Source organism: Fukomys damarensis, unplaced genomic scaffold (assembly GCF_012274545.1).
Source record: "Fukomys damarensis isolate Sample0158 unplaced genomic scaffold, DMR_v1.0_HiC HiC_scaffold_37, whole genome shotgun sequence".
NCBI classification, from domain to species: Eukaryota; Metazoa; Chordata; class Mammalia; order Rodentia; family Bathyergidae; genus Fukomys; species Fukomys damarensis.
This window is the reverse complement of record NW_022900949.1, coordinates 67135329-67151929: the sequence shown is the minus strand read 5'-3', so window position 1 is coordinate 67151929 and position 16601 is coordinate 67135329. Positions and strand designations below refer to the sequence as shown.

Below are 16601 nucleotides of genomic sequence, written 5' to 3'. Positions count from 1 at the left end.
CCTTCCCTTTGTCCCCCTCCCCCTTCCCTTTCCTCCCATTATTTTCTTTCCTTTTTGTTGTGATACAGGGGATTGAACCCGAGGGAATGCTGAGCTATGTCCTCAGACCTCTTTAAACTTTGAGACAGTATCTCACTAAGTTTCCCAGGCTGTCCCTGAATTTGTGACCCTCCTGTTGCAGTCTCTTGAGTAGGTGGAATTATAAGTATGTGCCACTGCCCAGCAGATTCTATATTCTTTGACCTCATGAAATGCGGGTGCTTTCTTATTGATAATTAAGTATTTCAAGGAAACGCTATCTATATAAAACAGCTTCATTGAATGTAATGCATATACTCTACAACTCACTTCGCTCGGTTGTATGACTGGTTGTGGAATTATGTTACATAGTAACTTATTGTTTAACATTTTGTGGAATACCCAAATGTTGTCACATCTGAGATTTCCTTCAGTAGTGCGTAGGATTCTAATTTCTCCATATATTCACCAATGCCTGTTATTATTATTATTATTATTATTATTATTATTATTATTATTATTATTTAATTATAGCTATCCTAGTGATACCTTGTATGGCTCTGATGTCCATTTCCCTGATGGTTGACAATGTTGAACATGCTTGAGTATTCTTACATTATCTATTTTGTATGGAGAACTGTCTATTTTGATCCTTTGCCCATTTTAAAATTAGGTTGTCTTTTTACTTTTTTTTGTACTGAGGATTGAACTCAGGACCTTGCACTTATTAGGCAGGTGGTGGCTCCACTGAGCTAAATCCCCGGCTGTGGGTGTCTTTTTATTATTGAGTTGTAATGATTCATTATGTATTCTAAATCCAAGTCCCTTATCAAATATATGACTTTCAATATCTCTCCCAATGTTTTTGGTTGTCTTTTTACTTTGCTTACGGTGTTTTTTCACCAAGAAAGCATTTTCTAACAGGAAGTGTGATAACCACTATAAGTGCTCTCACTCCTCATACTGGGTGTCAAAATGGAGCATGGAGCACCTTATATGTACTGAGCTTGAGTTTTCCCATTCAGTCTGGAGTGGGACCAGACTGATTAAATCTTCTCTTTCCGAAGTTTGGAGAAGCAAACTGATCCAGATGGAAGAGACAGGAACTTTTTATTGTAGCTGTGAAGCTTAAGGAAGAATTTCCAAGCAAATGAGTTTTCCCGTTGAGGGACCTGTCACCTCTGATTTAAAGTGTTTCCTCAAGTGGAGCACCTGAAACGTGTTTCTTGGGCCCTGGAAGTAATTAGGCTTTGTTTTGTTTTTAAGGAAAAGAAATCGCAGTTGTATTCATTTCATGTGGTGAGTTCTCATTGGCTTTGATAAAAGGAATGACTAACTAGGCAAATGAGCCTTCAGAAATTAAAGGGTATATGTACGCATTTATAAGGAAGTTTATTAAATAATGGAAAGTATGGTATTTTTGGAGACCTTTTATAGCCTGTTGATTTGCAGTTACTTTTGTTATAATAAAAACTGAGTATTGAGGAATTTAGTGTCGTAAATTCCACTTGTAATAGTGTTTGAAGCTTTGTAGGGATGTAGCGATGAGTTTAAACCATAATGGAAAGACGATTGTATTGAGAGTTGAAAGGCTGAATAATTAGGGAGGAAATAGATTTGATATTTATTTTGGGAGGACCTTATGATGCGTTGATTGGAGCCAACGCTTTTATATTGACTGTTTAGTTTAAGCCATGGTTCTATGAGGATAAAAGGTGTGGAGGAAATTCTAGTATCAGAAAAGGGGAGGGAGATCCTTGCTGGATGGTGGGGTGGTATCTAGTGACTAGACAAGGCTACCTATTGGCTGTGAGATTATAATTGGGTCCAGAAAAATTTCTGCATACAGGTGAAGAGAGAAGGCGTTTTGGATAGAGAGAGCACCCTTAGCATCAGAGCAGCTCGAGCTAGTGGGGTTGTGTTAATGGTGGTAGATAGTGTTTAAAAGGATTGAAATTCCTAGTTGAGGAGTTTGGCCTTAGTTCATTAAGGATGTGGATCCATTGAAGTTTCCTGAACCATGAATCCAACATTGACTGATTCCACAAATACCGTGTCCTAGTGATAGCCCGAGTGGTTTCGAGTTGCATTGCCAGGCATCACATTAGCGGTTGTATGTTAACTCCTGACGCAGAGGCAGGTCTCACGTCAGTGACAGCCCGTGCTGTCCGTTGTCAGCCAAGGTCTAACTTTCATTTCCTTTCTAAAAACATTTCATATTGGTACTGACAGTGATAGCTTCCCCGTATGGATTGATTTCTGTTTTGAGAACACTGTGCTTGGTGACTCATCCTTACAGTAACTCTGAGGTGTGTATATTATTAATCCCCATTTTTCATAGGAGGAAATTGAAATTTAACAGAAGCTGAATACCACATTACACAACTAGGAGCTGCAGAACTGGGGATGTGGACCCCGGGGACTGTCCTTTTTTAAATACCATTGTCTGATGCCACCAATTTTGCTATCACACTGCTGAGGTACCTCTTTGGGCCTTGTTGCTTTTGGTGTTCTGTTTGCTTTCAGGATAAATGTTCCTCTTCTGCTGGGTGCCCGCCCAACTCTGTTACTACTGTAGATTTTGGAAGCTGAGAGTATGTCTCTGTTTTTACTCATCTTAAGTTTTTATGTCCTAAAGTGAGGCATCTCACACCTGTTCTTGTGCTACTGTTTAGCTGCCCATCTGTGAGCAAGCTCATTTGTAAAGTGTTAGTATGGACTGCGTGACCTATGAAACTGCTTCCATGGCGGCCTTCTGTTCTTAGGGTTACTTATTAACGAGGAAGGAATTCTGGCATTGGAGTTCTGGGATGCAAGGGAGAACATTACCAAAAAAAAAAAAAAGTCCTGTTATTCTTTTCAATTCTGAGCAATGATGCCACTCTTCGTAATAGTCATGTTCATAAGTTTTCTGATGATCTAGGTTCATGGGACTTAATTTCTACTCAACACCAACAAACTACAGATGTGGCCACATCTTCTGAATTGCTTGAGTGTGCTGACCTTGTAGAGTAGCTTCCTTAGTCATTTTATACTTCTGGACTGTTTTTCTCCCTCCATATATTTCCTGAAGTCTTTTATCCATTCTTACTTTCTTTTTGTCACCCCAAACTGGGTCTCTGGTCCAGACCAATCACATCAGAAAGTAGGGGATATAGTTAGCAAGCTCCTTGGTTGTGTTATGTCCTCAGGGCTGAAAACCCGAGCTGTGTTTAAAGTGGGCCCATCTCGCCACTGTCTCCATGGCCCCTTCCCTGCCTCTCCTCATCGTGCTATACTTCTTAATAAGTATAGGGAGTATAGTATGGTGGCTGTGTATTGTGTTTTGTTTTCAATTTTTAATGAGAATTTTATGTACATCCTAACTTTGTATCTTAATGTGCCCTATGTCTTACGTCCTAGACCTCTCAGTTGATCTGAATGGAATGATAATTTAATGCCTGTTAATTACAGTTAAAGCATGGCACTGAAAGGGCTTTACCAATTCCTAAGAGGACTTCAGATTGTCGAATTGTATACCTGGTAATGTTTAAAAAAAAACCAGATACACTGTGTTTATAAAAAACAGTTAAATGCGCAAAGTAAAAAAGATGGTAAGATATAGAAGGTCCTCTGTGTCTATGGGTTTTGAATCTGTGGATTAAACCAACCACAGGTGGGAAGATTTTAGAAAAAAATTATGTCTGTACTGAACGCACAGACTTTTTTTTGGTCATTCTCCTGACAATACAGCATAACAACTATTTACATAACATTTCCGTTGTATTTGGTGTGGTAAGTAATCTAGAGATGATTTAAAATATATAGAGGATGTGCTCAGGTTCTGTGCAAATACTGATCCATTTTACATAGGGGACTTGAGCATATGTGAATTGTGCTATCTGTGGAGGATTCTAGAGCCAGTTCTGGGTGGGTTCTGAGGGATGTCTTTGAATAGTCAGATATGTAATAATTATGAGTGATGAGATTGCAAAGATTTTTTGCTTTTATATGTACATTATCTTCTCTATGATGAGCATGCATTTCTCCTATATTTTAAACATCTGTACAAGAAGATGTATCCTAGATAAAGCAGCGATTTGCAAATGTGTGCTATTTTTAACTTTTGAGGCTAAAATATTCTATAGGGATATTGAAAATAGTATCATACTGAGAACAAGTGAATAGCAAGGCTTGGCATACAACAGCTAGGGTTTGGATTCTTGTTTTTTAATTTTTGTTAATTATAGCTAAGCTAAACTTGTCTTGTGGTTGGTGTTTTGTTTGGTTCAATGAGTGTCATGAGACCATTAGTTCGTAACAGGAGCACAAAAAGATGATGACATCGATAGTTTAATTTTTTGGTGCCAGTTGATTAATTTTAATGACAATATCTGTAATCAGTGGTGCTTTCTGAAAAATTATTAAACTTAGAACAGAGTGTTAGCCTAGCATCTGATCAATTTTTTGCATTGGTTTATTTATTGGAGTTTTAACAGTTTTGGTGTGCATTTAAAATTTAAATAAGATACAGTTTGCACAAGCGATTTAACCCAAAACTTAACAGTAGTTATCTTTGGGTACTGTTGTCAAATAATTTTAATAGTAACTAATGAATGCTTAGTTTCTGCTCTTACCTTTTCTGATAATTTATAGCCAAATAGTGGGAAAACAGCATTGTGTGGTGGTATTCCTTAAAATGGTTTCTTCTCAAATTCTGTTTGCTAATCTTCTGGGAAAATTGGCTGTGAGCTTTCAATTATTACATTTTTATCCACAGAATGGGCTAAAGTTGGCATCACATCCACATCCCTCATGGTTGCTAGAGGCAACACACTGATTTTAATTTGTGCCCCTGTGGCAGACATTTTTTGAATAATTTTAGTCACTTTTTTTTCTGCTGCTACTTTTTACACTTTTTCCCATCTCCTGTTTCCTCCATTTGTTTCTCTCAACCTTGCTGAGTCCTGAGGCATCAGTGCTGGCTGAAGAGAGTATCATAATTGAAGGTCCGTGTGGCTGAGCCAGGGGACAGCCACCCCTGTGTTCTGGGCCTGTTATGCGGGCAGTGAAGTGTGAAGAGCTTTTTTCATGGTTCAGTCTGTGATGAGGGTTAGCTCCCTTATAGATTGTCCAAGAGAAAAAATAAAACAGTAACAACAACACAACAACAAAGTACTGACACACCTTAGTTGGGTGTGTTGCAACTTGGTGCGGACACTAAAAAAATGGACTCTAGGAGAACTGTACTTGAGAGATTTTTGCATTCTAGAATTGAGATTTCTTCAAAGTATTTCTCTAGTTCCTGCTGTATCTTCCATATTTTTACCATACTAACTATTGTTTAACATGGAAGATCACCATATGGCTCAAATTCAACTGTGGACATCTTTTCTCCTAGGTTAAGTGTCACAGAAGCACTGGAATAGAATGGTTTGTTTCTTGAAAGAGCTAGCCAGGACATGTGTTGGCTCTTGCAGGGCCAGTACATTTACATTAACGTGAAATATGTGAGGGCTTTGGGATGGAGTGCTGTTCTGAATATCATTCTCATATCAGAAACCATTTTTATATAATGTTTGATTTGTTAAGTACATAAGATAAAGAGAGAAAATGTATAATTCTTATACCATAGTGTCTGGATTTCTTAATCTTTTTTTTTTTTTTTGTATGTAGAGTGGACACAAATATCTACCAGATATCTTAGAGAACAGTTGGCCAAGATTTCTGACTTTTACCACATGGCCTCCAGCACAAGTGATGGCCCTATCCCTATACCACCAGACGTGGAGCAAGCCATGAAGCAATGGGAGTATAATGAGAAGCTGGCATTTCACATGTTTCAGGTAATCTTTCCAAGTTGTGCAAGGCTGTGTACTATGGTTTGAAAAGGAGAGCAAATTTTATATAGTAATTTGTTGCTTAGTGACAGGGATACGTTCTGAGAAATGTGTCACTAGGCAATTTCATCATTGTAGGGACATCATTAAGTGTATTTGCATAGACCTACATGGTGTAGCCTACTCCATGCTTAGTTGTATATGTGATCTTTCATTGATAAAAACATTATGCTAGTGTATGTATCAATTGTGTTTTCTGGGCATTAAAATACTATCTTTATATGAACTAGTGTATTCAGAGAAAGCAATCTGACATTTTTCATATTGTATTCCAGGTCACATATTTGCTTTGAGAAGATACTATATTATATACATCTCTAGCTTTCAGTGATGTCAGCTCTTTTAGTATCATCAGTTACTTTGTAATTGAGCAAAAAAATATAATCCTTAACCTTTTATGTTGTACAGTTTGGATATATTTATTAAGCAACATCCTTGTGGTGAAGCCATCTATCTTATAACATATCTCCTTTACATCTGACTTATTTCACATCATGGTCTTCTTAGTTTGGTTTAGCTACAGTTTAAAATGCAAACAGTTGGGAGGAGGCTTCAGGGCATTGAGAAATGACCCAGCAAGCAGATGTAAATCATAGTGACCAAAAGAGGTCGCATGAAGTATTACTTGCCTCAATCTTTATAAGTGGCCGGGTGGAAGAAGTGTATCAGCTAAAGTCACATTATTATTAGCAAAGAGTTTCAGTACCTGTTATTTTAATCAAAGAAGAAAAGGAACTGTGATTTCTAAATTTTCCTTTTAGAATCTTCATTATAATAATCGTGGGGTGATTAACTTTTCAAGAGCTCAAAGCAGGAAAAAGTATAATCCTTATGTGATATAGTATTATTTTGAAGTCAAGAGAAGCAGCTGTTACAAATCCTAGTTTTCTTTAGAATAGGCCTACTTCAGTGCCTGCCCTGAGCTTTTAGGAATTTTACTGGGCCGAGAATTTAGTCTGCATCTTGGAGAAAGGGTGTCAGCATGTTTAATAGTTTTGGAAGGATTGCTTCATATTATTAGGAACATTGAAAGCAGAATTTTCTTTTGTGGAAAATAACTAGATCCTAGAATAATAAGCAAAATTGAAACATTAATATCAGATTTAGTAAGTTTCTGTTTTAATTTGCCACATTCTTGAAATGTGAAACATGCCCTCTACATGCACGCATAGGCGTACATGTGTAGAAACAACGTCTGGGTGCAGAAGTAACAGCATCTAGAGGAGGGACTGGTCTATGAAGATTCTTTTTTAAAAACATTTTTTTGAACCGTGTATTTACCATTTTTTATATCTTAATGCAAAAATCTCCTTTATTTCTTAAACTCTTAATATATTTAAATTGACAAATGTGTTTTTTATCAAAGTTTACTTATCTAAAATTTTAAATTGTACCTTTTCTGAGACTAAACTTGTAACTCTTTCTGGCTCCTAGTATCTTTAGAACTAGAAATTAAGAAGTAAATACCTTTATATCATATCAAATATGTTGTCACTGTAATTTTTAAATATGGCAAATGCAGTTTGTCAGTATAACATTTTCACACAAGCAAATGGGAAGGGGTCCAGGAGACTCAGGGGAAGGGAAAATAAGTAGAATAAAGGTGTGCCGTGTGCAGGAACCTAATAACCTCAATGAATGTCAACCTTACATGTCATGAACATGGGCTCAGATTTATAACATTAGCAAGAATGAAAGTGGGGGAAAGGGGATTTAGAGCAGGAGGGAGGAATGTGGAGGGAAGAAGGGACTTAGAAACAAGCTGCATTATGTACCGATACCGACTCCCAAGATGATTGTAAACTGCAGGGACTGCAAACATGCACTAGTGAAAAAAATGTATTTTCACACACATCCTTGATAATCATAGATCATTGGTGATACTTAAGAGGTACTAGGAACATAGTAGGGTTTTGCATTCATTACTAAGTTCGTTACTAGAATAGCCATAAAATTCTAAGTGTCTTTCCCAGAAAACATAGCCTTTTGTTCCTATTTTGAAGATTCTTTGTGAGTTATAGTGAAAAGCTACAATACAACATCACATATGTGCGTAGAATGTCAGAGGAGAATGGATTTGTGTATGTATACATATGCATGTGCATAGAAGGCAGTAGACAGAAGACGTTTATACAGTCAGTCCTCGAATTAGGAACACTTGCATTGTGAACTTTCACAGAAACAGCACAAGTGGACTTCGCACAGTGAAATTCCTAGAGGGGAACAAATTGTGCAAGTAGGTCTCCTGTCTGTCTGACATTGTCACAGTTGTGCTGCTGTGTGCTTACTGTGCAGTGTGATAGTGCACAGGGCTCAGAGTCCAAGACGTCTGGAAGCAAGAGGAGAAGCAGTGGTGATGTGGAGGGGATGCTGGGAAGTGCAAAGTGATAACCTTGGAAACGAAAGTGAAAACAAATGATAATTGGACCCAGGGGAGAAGATGCTGGACGTCACTCATTCTTATAACATGAATTGTTCAGCCACTGCCATGATTCTAAAGAACAAGGACAAGATCATGGAACAAGTGAAGTCTGCTGTGCCAGTGAAGTCAACAGTAGTATCCAAAAAGCACGGTGAAGTGATAGAGGAGACGGAGAAACTTCTCAGTGTGTGGCTGCAGGATCAGCATCAGCGTCGATTCCCACTCAGCTTAATGCATTATTCAAAAAAAAGATAAAAGCCAGTTGAAAAGTTTGAAGAAACAATGGCATGTGCGGGCTGCGTCTTTTACTGCCAGCCATAGATGGTTTAACAGATGCAAGGTTAGAGCCCACATGTACAATGTAGAAGTAAGTGACAAGGCTGTTAGTGCAGATATCATAGCTGCTCAAGAATTTCCAGCAATACTTAAGAGAAATTATTGATGAGAAGGTGCTTATTTACCCCAACAGGTTTTAGTGTCGATGAGACAGGACTGTACTGAAAGAGGATGCCAGTACGAGGTTACATCAGTAGATAGAAAAAGTGAATGCCAGGTTTCAAAGCAGCAGAGGACAGACTTACTCTTCTGTTGGATAGCATTGCTTCTCTTCTGGGAATATAAAACTAAGCATCTCTTAGTTTACCGTTCAGAGAACCCGGGAGCCCGCAGAAATACTAGCAAAGGGTTCTCTACCTATTATGTGGAAGAGTAACTCCAAAGCCATTTTCCAGGACTGATTTTTCTACCACTTTATTCCAGAGATAGAAAAATACATATTTGGAGAAAGATATCTCATTCGACACTCTTTTGCTGCTTCACAGTGCACCCGGTTACTCCCAATTCACGGATGACTTTCATCCCAGTGTCAGAGTAGTGCATCTGCCACTGAATGCTATGGCACTCACCCAACCCGTGGAACAAGGAGTTATTGTGACTTTGAAGAAATACTATTTACATCACAGTTTTTTGAACAGGATGCAACAGGAACAGCCTTGTGACAATTTTGGAAGGACTATAACATACACAAGGCCATAAACATCAGCTTTGCTTAATGTGAGGCTTTGGCTACCTCCATCCCTAAGTGGGGTTTGGAAGAACCTTTGCCCACAGTTTTCATGAAGTTCGTGGACTTGAAAAGACAAATAAGGAGTCCAAAGTGGTCTTCAACAACTTAGTAACCCTTAGCAAGAAGCTGGAGCTAGATCTGCAAGAGGACAACTTCACTGAACTCCTTGCTGTGCAACATAAGGTGCTTGTTAATGAGAACCTGATGGAATTAGAGGCCAAGCAAAAAGACCCAGACAGCCAAGAGGAAGGTGTAACTGAAGAACCAAAGAGATTCACAACACAAGAAGTGGCAAGGGCATTTTCTTTACTTGAAGAGGCACTGTTAGTTTTTGAGGCACAGGACACCAATGTAGAACAATGCACAAATATTTCAGCAGCCCTTCACAATGGCATCCAGGGCTAGAATCATCGGAGATGAGGAAAAAAAAAAAAGTTACTACTCAGACATCATTGCATCATTTTTTTCAAGAGAGTAGACAGAACTAAATAATCAAAAAACCCGTCATCAACTTCAGATGTGAGTGAAGTTCCCTCTGCCCTCCATCCTCTGTCGCTGATGGTCCTTCAGCCTCGCCATCTCCCCTCTGCCTTCCCTCTTCCACTTAGGAACTCTCTTGTCAGTTTACTCCACGTGACCCCCTACATGCCAGTTGTACTGTTCCACCGTTTTAAGGTGACTGTGGAAGTAAACATAGTTTATTTACAGTTTTTTTTAATGCTTTACATTGTATATTTGTGTCAGAGGTGTGTAAGACTCACTTTGTCGAACTTAGAAATGAATTTGACTTGAATGTTCTCCTGGAATGGAACTCATTCATAAGTTGGGGACTTAGTGTAGTGTTTATGTCAACATCAGTTGTCCTGTCAGGGTTCACTCCGTGGTAGAGGCTCTTGGGTAGCAAGTGCAAGGCTTTGGGTTCCATCCTAGCACAAAAGAGGAAAAAAATAAAGGTAGTGTTCTCCAGAGCAGCTATTTGGACATTTTGGTTACTTGTGAAGATGGTTTGAGTTTTTAATGTCATCATGTTGAGTATTTACACATCCTTTTATTATAAATTCCTTCCCCGTCTTTATATATAAACAGAACAGGTCATTGTATTGATTTTTACGGGCATATTGTTACAGGTAGGCTGGAGTATCTGAGTCATTTTGAGATAGCAGAGGAGGGTATGAAAGGTGGGGTTTTCAAACCTTTGCTGAGATGATGATGAGAGCAATGCTGCTTTTCTTTGTAACTGTCACTACTAGCTAAGTTTCCTCCTTTGGACATCAGTTCATACTTCCGCAAAATCCTTCCAGAAGCTTTATATGTTCAGGGAATGTGAAAGGCCAAGCATTCCTTTTTATTTTCAATTTAGAGTGAAGCAGAGTATCAAAAAATAAAGACAAAAACCTAAAGCAAATGTACTAAAAAACAAGTTCATTTTGTTCAGAAATTGAACTATGATCAATGAGACCATGTTTCAGTATAACAATAAAACAATAGTAAAATTGCATTTAAGGGTAAGAGTAACAGTGCCTTTAAAAAAAGTTGGCTTTTCTGTAATGTTGTTGCAATTTTTCTTTGTTTATTTAAGGAAGGGATGCTAGAGAAGCATGAATATTTGACATGGATCCTGGATGTTTTAGAAAAGATCAGACCAATGGACGATGATCTTCTTAAACTCTTGTTACCACTAATGCTGCAGGTACAGTACATGTTGCCTTGAGCTAGTTGGTTTTATAGGCAAGAAATTAATCTGGTAAGAATAATTAGGTAGTAGAGGTAGAAGAGGAAAAAAATCCTTTTCAAGTGGAATGAGAAGAATGTCTGCATCTACAACGCATGTGGTGGAGAGAGGCTTCAAAGCTTTGGCAGTCGTGTACTAGCTGTGTTCATAGTTTACGTGGAATCTCACCCATGTTAAATTCTTCTACATATAAACTAAGCAAGTCGCTCTTTAAATATTGTCTCCATTCACACAGATTGCTGTGAAAGCAAATCACCTCTTTGGAAGAATATAGAGAATATTCTGCATTCTGTTGCTAATGCTTTGTGTCTCTAGGCGTAGGAAACTTCTTATTTTGATGATTTGTCTAAGACCTATTAAAGCATAGGTTGTGTGGATAAAGTTAAAATTTTCCTCTTAGAAAAGTAATACAAGAATTTAATAATTGAAACAACATGAAATCATGAAATCAACCAGCAGCAAGTGGTTCTCTCTCTCACCCGAGTGCCCTTCCCAGGTGCTGAAGCAGAAAAGGGTCCTGCGTATCCTCCCTAAGAGGGTATAGCAGGACCTGTACCTGCACTGTCTGGTCCAGTAGCCAGATGGGTTGTGGTATGACAGTATGAGTTGAGACGTACTCCAAGGGTAACATGCTCATCACATGTCAGACTAGTATGGAAAAAGCATATACTCTTAATATTTTCTATGTTGATAACGTGGATAACTTTTTGGTTACATTGGGCCAAATGCAACTCATTGTTTTAACTTTGTCTGTAATATTTTTTAATGGCTACTGGAAAATTTGAAATCACGTATTATATTTCTGTTGGACATACTGTTCTATATAGTACTTGTGCATATTTTGTTTGTAATGAATAAAAGTCTACATTAAAATAGTTGGTTGAGAAGTATAAGATATAACTGAAGTCTGCTGCCCTTCTGCTTCTCAGTATTCAGATGAGTTTGTTCAGTCGGCCTACCTGTCTCGTCGCCTTGCCTACTTTTGTGCCCGGCGTCTTTCCTTGCTGCTGAGCGATAGCCCCAACCTCCTTGCTGCCCACTCACCCCACATGATGATAGGACCAAACAACTCCAGCATTGGGACCCCCAGCCCCGGCCCCCCAGGCCCTGGCATGAGCCCCATGCAGCTGGCCTTCTCAGATTTCCTTTCTTGTGCACAGCATGGTCCCCTGGTTTATGGACTTAGTTGTATGTTGCAGGTAAGTTATGGCCTTTGCTATTTTTATGTTAAAATTCAGCCGTGGAAAACAATTGCACTGGGAATAGTACTTTCAGCTTTCATGTCACAAACCTATTTTTTTCTCATAAGCAAGTCATTTATATTGAAATTTTATGTTTTTATTATTCTGTATTGGATCAAGCTGAGAGAAGATTTGTTGCATCTGTCTAGAAGAAAGTTATTGTGCTTGTCCTTTATTAGGGCCATTAAGCACTTCAATTAGAAATCCTTCAGGGAACCCGAAGAATAAGTCAGCTCTATTATTCTTCTTCTGGAAAGATAGCTTTTCCAGGCAGCATTTCCTCATTCACGTCTTCAGTTGGTTGCCTCCGTGTGTTTCTTTCAAGACTAAGTCATTTATCAGGCTGTGGTCATCTCCCTGGCATTGATGCTTTTGCAGCTGTTGAACATCCAGCAGTGTGCTGGGTGCTGGGGCCCGTCCTGTTGGGGACCGAAACACAGCCTCACCCTAGAGGAATTTCACAGTTCATTGTTCACATTTCTTAGGTTTTAGTGGTTCTGGCTCTTTTCTAAGGGCCTTTGGAACTAGCGTGCCACTCTGGTGGAGTTTTCTGTCCTGTCGGGGAGAGAGAGTCATAAATGTACAGTTCCTGTAGACCATGAAGGGCTGATGGAGAGGTGCGCATGGGGCTGAGGCAGCTGAAAAGGGAACTTGCAGCGCATTCTAAAATTCAAGGAGACTTTCTGAGGGAAGTTTTTTAGGTGTTATGAGCTAAGGAATAGAAGTAAGAAGAGATATGGTAAGGGTGTTCTTGGCAGTGGCACAATACAAGAAAAGGCCCAAGGGACTGATCAGTCAACTTATGTGCAAACATGCCTTCATGGAGCCTAGAGTATAGAGTCTGCTGGGTCTTGGTTAGAATGTGATCTGAGGGTTTTAGGTAGGGAGTGACATTGTCAGTTGTACTTAGATTGTTTTGACCATAGGAAGAAGATTTATGAGGGTGGGGAGGTAAGAAAGGAGGCAGGCAAAGAACTCAGTTGGAAAATATCTAGGCGAGGTCAGTTTTGGACTATTCAATAGCAGTGGGTCCTCTGTATCTATGAGTTCATGTCTCTGGATTCAGCCAACCTAGATAAAAAATACTCACTAAAAATTTCATTTATGCTGAGCATGTAAAGACTTTTTCTTATCACCATTTCCCAAACAATATAGTATAGCTATTTACTTGGCATTTATATTGTATTAGGTATTATAAGTAAGAAATCTCAAGATTATTGAAGTATATACAAAGATTGCACAGTACACTTTTATATAAGGGACTTGAACATGTGCAGATTTTGGCATCTGTGAGGAATGCTGTAATTTCTCTGTGTAGATGCCAGATGATGTATTATATGTATTCTTAGGACATCTAAATAGATTTGTTCAAGAGATTGTTACAGGTCTGATTCTGAAGATGAGGGCAGAGAACTGGCCAGATGTGGACATTTGAATCATGAAGGCCCTTTGGTTGGTCACCATCTCGAGAAAGGTTGAGATTGCTTGAAGAATTTGCATTGAGGGAGGTCCTATGGACCCAAAGTCACGAGTGGTGAAGAGCTGAGCCAAGGGGAAGTCCAGAGAGGGGGCCAGGAAGGTTGGCCAGACTAGGAAAAGAACAGTAGGGAGAGTGTGTTGTTCTGGAAACACAGACAGTATGGTTGGGATTTTACTATCCTGTTATTGACATTTATCATGTTGTAAGCATTCTTCTAACTTGTGACATGTATTATGTCACTTCTCAGAGCCTCTGCCTATGACACATAGGAACTGTTCATATTCCAAGAACACCAATAATGCAGTGGTCCAGGTCACGCAGTGAACCCCATAACTGAAAATTTTTGGCCCAGAAACTCTGATTTCACACTGAGCCACTGTACTGATAAACTGGAGGCTGCAGAAAATTTCAAAAGGAATTAGTAGTGGATGGATGAAGTTGCCTCTGATTGTGTGGTGATTGATGATCATCTTTTTAAGACCTGTTTGAGTTGTATGGTGGATAAAAAGCCAGAACAGAGTGGGTTGACAAGTGAGGGGGAATGAGCAGAAAGAGTTCTAACCTGTTCTTTTGAGAAATGTGTATAAAGGGAAGAGAAGATGGTGAATTGTGGCCAGTGAAGGCTGCCGCTGAGTAGGGAAACATACGAATATACACAGTACATTTTATATTAATTTTGCAGTGCTCTGGATGAAATGCAGGGCTTTTCATCCACTAGGCAAGTGCTCTACCACTGAGCTGTATCTCTAGCTCTGAGTGGAGATTAAAGAAAACATTTTGTTTGTTTTCTGATGGGTAGATTTGAGCATATTTCTAAGCTAAGGGTAAGCTAGTTGGGAGAGTCTTGGAATAGAAGAGGAGGGGTGTTTGATAGATTAATGTGCTGGGTATGGGAGGCTTTTAGCATTCAGAGAAGGGTGCCATTGTGTTTAGCAGCTGGGAACCCCACATGCGCTAGGCAGGAGGAAGTAGGTAGGGTAGGGATGTAGACCAATGGAGACAGACATTGGTGTTGTTCAGGGATTTGCCATTCATCTCATGTGCTATCTGCTCTGCACAGGGATCCCTCGTAGGCTTCAGAATTCATTCTTTATAGTTAATTTCATATTTTTGAGAAAAGATCTATCATATTCACTCTCTAAATTCATGTAGCTTGCTGGTGAGTAGCATGATATAGCATATGCCCTAGACTATAGGTCTGATTTTAAGCCTTGCTTTGCAGCTTAATTTCCTATGTTGAAATATTAGCTAATAAATGATAATATTCTTTAATTTCTCAGTGACTTTACTCTTTCCCTTTCAAATTAATAGTTCTTAGTTTTGTCTTAAAGTTGAGAATGGAAAAAGGTACATTTTAAATTCTTGAGGAAGAAACTAAAATATCTGTGATAGTATCATTTTTACTATTAAGTTACTGTTGTTATGCTTTTCTTCTTTTTCTAAATGTCTGAATTTTCCCTACTTTGTTTCTAGACTGTCACTCTCTGTTGCCCAAGTGCCTTGGTGTGGAATTATTCCACAAATGAAAATAAGATCACAAACCCAGGCTCACCCCTGGATCTGCTGCAGATGGCCCCTTCCAGCCTCCCCATGCCTGGTGGGAACACGGCTTTCAATCAGCAGGTAGACTTTTCTGTCAGAGGTTTGAAAGATGTTTGCATTCACTGGAGGCATCAGGAGATGCTGGGCAAAGCCGGAGTATTACCATCTGAGATACTTGAATTTCATTCTCAGCTCTGACCCTCACTCTTCGGGTGATCTTAGGATTTCCTTTGCCTCTTCCAACGTAGACGTCCATGAAATTGTCCCCTTTGTGTTTACCTTCTTGCTCAGCAGTTCTTGCTTAGTGTCCTGCTACCCAGATGATTATTTTGGTGGTGATTCTAATACATGGCCATGACTCCCATAGTAGTGATTTGTGATATTTAGGAATTCTTTTACATTCTTGTAGGTGCTGCTGCATTATTCATTTTAAGCATTTATGTAATGTGAACTGTAGGATTATGACTAATATTTAGAATATGATCCTTATCTTTTACCAAGCAGTTTTTAAAATTACTAAAACATTGCTAGTTGTTTTCTTGCATAGATAGATGAATGACTTACAGAGGGTGTTATAGAATTTTCAACTCTCCTTATGGTGTCCTAAAGAAATTTTGCTTGTTAACTTGTTTTTGCAAGCATTTATTTTTATGTGCATTTATTACTGAAAGCTAGCATTGAATTACATCTTCTAAATTTTAAAAATGTACTTCTCTGGCAGCCAGTTATGGTTTTTATAATGTAATCAAGATTGTCATTTACCATAGAATGCACTACCTGACATGATTTAGACAGGCACTATGGCTTTCCAAGCTCAAGTTAATTAGAAGAGATTATCTTTCAGGTTCGGGCAAGGATTTATGAGGTAGAACAACAGATAAAACAAAGAGGCCGTGCAGTGGAAGTTCGATGGTCCTTTGACAAGTGCCAAGAGTCGACAGCAGGTACAGAATGCAACAAGAGAATGAATGCTTTTCTGTGTTGGATCTTATGTTGTGTTTACAATTCTTGTAGAACCCTCTCCATGAGTAAGGAAGCTCTTTTGACAGAGCCCTCTGTGCATTTTGTGGACATTGTTCTGTTTATGCCTTTTAGAGCCTGGCTGTTAAGAATGTCAACTCTGGGGCCGGGGATTTAGCTCAGTGGTTCGGTGGCCTGCCTCTCAAGCGCAAGGACACAAGTTCAATCCCTGTTACCAAAAAAAAAAAAAAAAAAAAAATG

The 16601-nt window shown here is 38.9% G+C and overlaps 1 protein-coding gene across 11 annotated transcripts in view; it reads left to right on the top strand.

Annotated features, from left to right (window-relative positions):
* The window catches only part of Med12l (mediator complex subunit 12L), a 305898-nt gene that overhangs the window by 54376 nt on the left and 234921 nt on the right, over positions 1-16601 (top strand). For all 11 annotated transcript variants that reach the window (XR_004515566.1, XR_004515567.1, XM_033759546.1 and 8 more), the window contains 5 exons: positions 5674-5843; positions 10965-11075; positions 12047-12316; positions 15312-15461; positions 16225-16324. Coding sequence is in view for 9 of the 11 variants with exons in the window: in XM_033759546.1 (XP_033615437.1) it covers positions 5674-5843; positions 10965-11075; positions 12047-12316; positions 15312-15461; positions 16225-16324 (801 nt within the window). In the remaining 2 variants the exon portion in view is untranslated. The remainder of the gene's footprint in view (positions 1-5673; positions 5844-10964; positions 11076-12046; positions 12317-15311; positions 15462-16224; positions 16325-16601) is intronic.